This window comes from Cebus imitator, unplaced genomic scaffold (genome assembly GCF_001604975.1).
Source record: "Cebus imitator isolate Cc_AM_T3 unplaced genomic scaffold, Cebus_imitator-1.0 Scaffold169, whole genome shotgun sequence".
NCBI classification, from domain to species: domain Eukaryota; kingdom Metazoa; phylum Chordata; class Mammalia; order Primates; family Cebidae; genus Cebus; species Cebus imitator.
In genome coordinates, this window is record NW_016107484.1 from 780892 (window position 1) to 783091 (window position 2200).

At 49.3% G+C, this 2200-nt stretch overlaps 1 protein-coding gene across 1 annotated transcript in view; it reads right to left on the reverse strand.

The window, feature by feature from the left end:
* Positions 1-2200, reverse strand: part of HPD (4-hydroxyphenylpyruvate dioxygenase) — a 19672-nt gene that overhangs the window by 3813 nt on the left and 13659 nt on the right. The window contains exon 12 of the mRNA XM_017544289.2: positions 466-588. Coding sequence (XP_017399778.1) covers positions 466-588 — 123 coding nt within the window. The remainder of the gene's footprint in view (positions 1-465; positions 589-2200) is intronic.

Below are 2200 nucleotides of genomic sequence, written 5' to 3' on the forward strand. Positions count from 1 at the left end.
AGATGGAGTCTTGCTCTGTTGCTTAGGCTGGAGTGCAGTGGCACAATCTCGGCTCACTGCAACCTCCGCCTCCTGGGTTCAAACGATTCTCCCGCCTCAGCCTCCCAAGTGGCTGGGATTACAGGCGCCCACCACCATACCCACTAATTTTTGTATTTTTAGTAGAGACGGGGTTTCACCTTGTTGGCCAGGATGGTCTCCATCTCTTGACCTCGTGATGATCCACCCACCTCGGCCTCCTAAAGTGCTGGGATTACAGGTGTGAGCCACTGCACCTGGCCTCTGACGGTGCTTTTATTGTTTATTTGTTTGTCATCTGTCTGTTCCTCCTGCATACATCCCAGAATAAATGTTCCCTGCCGGCAGGGACTTGGTCTGGGCTCCTCTCTGGGCTTAGACAATATTTTTGAAAAGATGGAACTCAGGGCGCTCCCCACAAGGCTGTGGATCCTGCCTGAGCCTCACCTCCAGGACATCAATGCTCTCCTTCACCTTGATCTTGGCCACCTTCAGCTTCTCCCGCAGTTGCTTGTAGTACATGGAGGGAACAGATAAGAATTCCATGCCTCTCCCTCGCAAGTGGCGAATCTGTTTCAGAGCAAAGTTGGGGTCAACCTTTGGGCTCCAAGTTCAACTCCCCTAGCCAGGTGGAGGTGCTGGGCCATCAGAAGGCAGGGTCCCTATCCTAGCTCCCCTCAACTCCAGGATGCTGTGTGGCCTCTTCCTCTTTCTCTATCATGAGCCCTGTTAGAACGACACTGCTAGATACATAGAACACTCACCATGTGCCTGCCTTGAGCACTTTCTTTTTTTTTTGTGAGACAGAGTCTCACTATTGCCAGGCTGGATTGCAGTGGCGCCTTCTTGGCTCACTGCAGCCTCCGCCTCCCGGGTTCAAGTGATTCTCCTGCCTCAGCCTCCTGAGTAGCTGGGACTACAGGCGAGCACCACCACGCCCAACTAATTTTTGTATTTTTAGTAGAGATGGGGTTTCACCACATTGGCCAGCACGGTTTTGATCTCTTGACCTCATGATCCACCCACCTCAGCCTCCCAAAGTGCTGGGATTACAGGCGTGAACCACTGCGCCTGGCCGAGCACTTACTACATATTTCCTCATTATGTCCATGCAGCAATCTTTTGAGGCAGCTGGAGGACTATTCTCCCATTTCATAGCTGGGGAAACTGAGATTAAGGATTATTAGGCTGGGTGCGGTGGCTCATGCCTGTAAATCCCAACATTTTGGGAGATCAAGGTGGGCAGATCACTTGACGTCAGGAGTTTGAGACCATCCTGGCCAACATAGTGACACCCCATGTCTACTAAAAATACAAAAAAAATTACCAGGCATGGGGTCGTGTGCCTGTAAGCTACTCGGGAGGCTGAGGCAGGAGAATTGCTTGAACTCAGGAGGTAGAAGTTGCAGTGAGCCAAAATCGAGCCACTGCACTCCAGCCTGGGGGACAGAGCAAGACTCCATCTCAAAAGAAAAGGATCTATTAATATATATATTTTTTGAGACAGGGTCCTGCTCTGTCACCCAGGCTGGAGTGCAGTGGCACAATCATAGCTCACTGCAGCCTCAGCCTCCCCAGTTTCAGGTAATCTTCCTACCTCAGCCTCCAAAGTAACTAAAACCACAGGTGTGCACCACCACACCTGGCTAATTTTTTGAGTTTTTGTAAAGATGAGGTCTTGCTATTTGCCCAGGCTGGTCTCAAACCTCTGAGCCTAAGCAGTCCTCCCACCTCGGCCTCCCAAAGTGCCTGAACCCCCAGTTTAAATGTGCAATGTCCTTCACCCTTGCTGTCCCAATTCCCTGCTTTGCTTTCTTCCTGGGCGCTCTCTACCATCTAGCATTTGTATTTTACTTATTTTTTTATTGCTCCACAAGGGCAGAAACGGTTATTTGTAGATGTATCCTAAGTACCTATGACAGTGCCTGGCATGTAGTAGATACTCAATAAACATCTGTTGAGTGAATGAACAAATGAAGCTGCTAAGGTTGTGCAGTGAACTCTTGGTTGGCACAGTCCAGGTGCTAGTCCACTCTGCCATAGTGTCATTTAAGGAAGGGGTAGGACCCAGCCTCCCCATGCACCATCTGTCTGGACCTACAGATGCAGGACATTTATTCTGTCTAAAGAGACAAAAATCAATCTTATAGCCTAATTGCCTCTTTTTTTTTTTTTTTTTTTT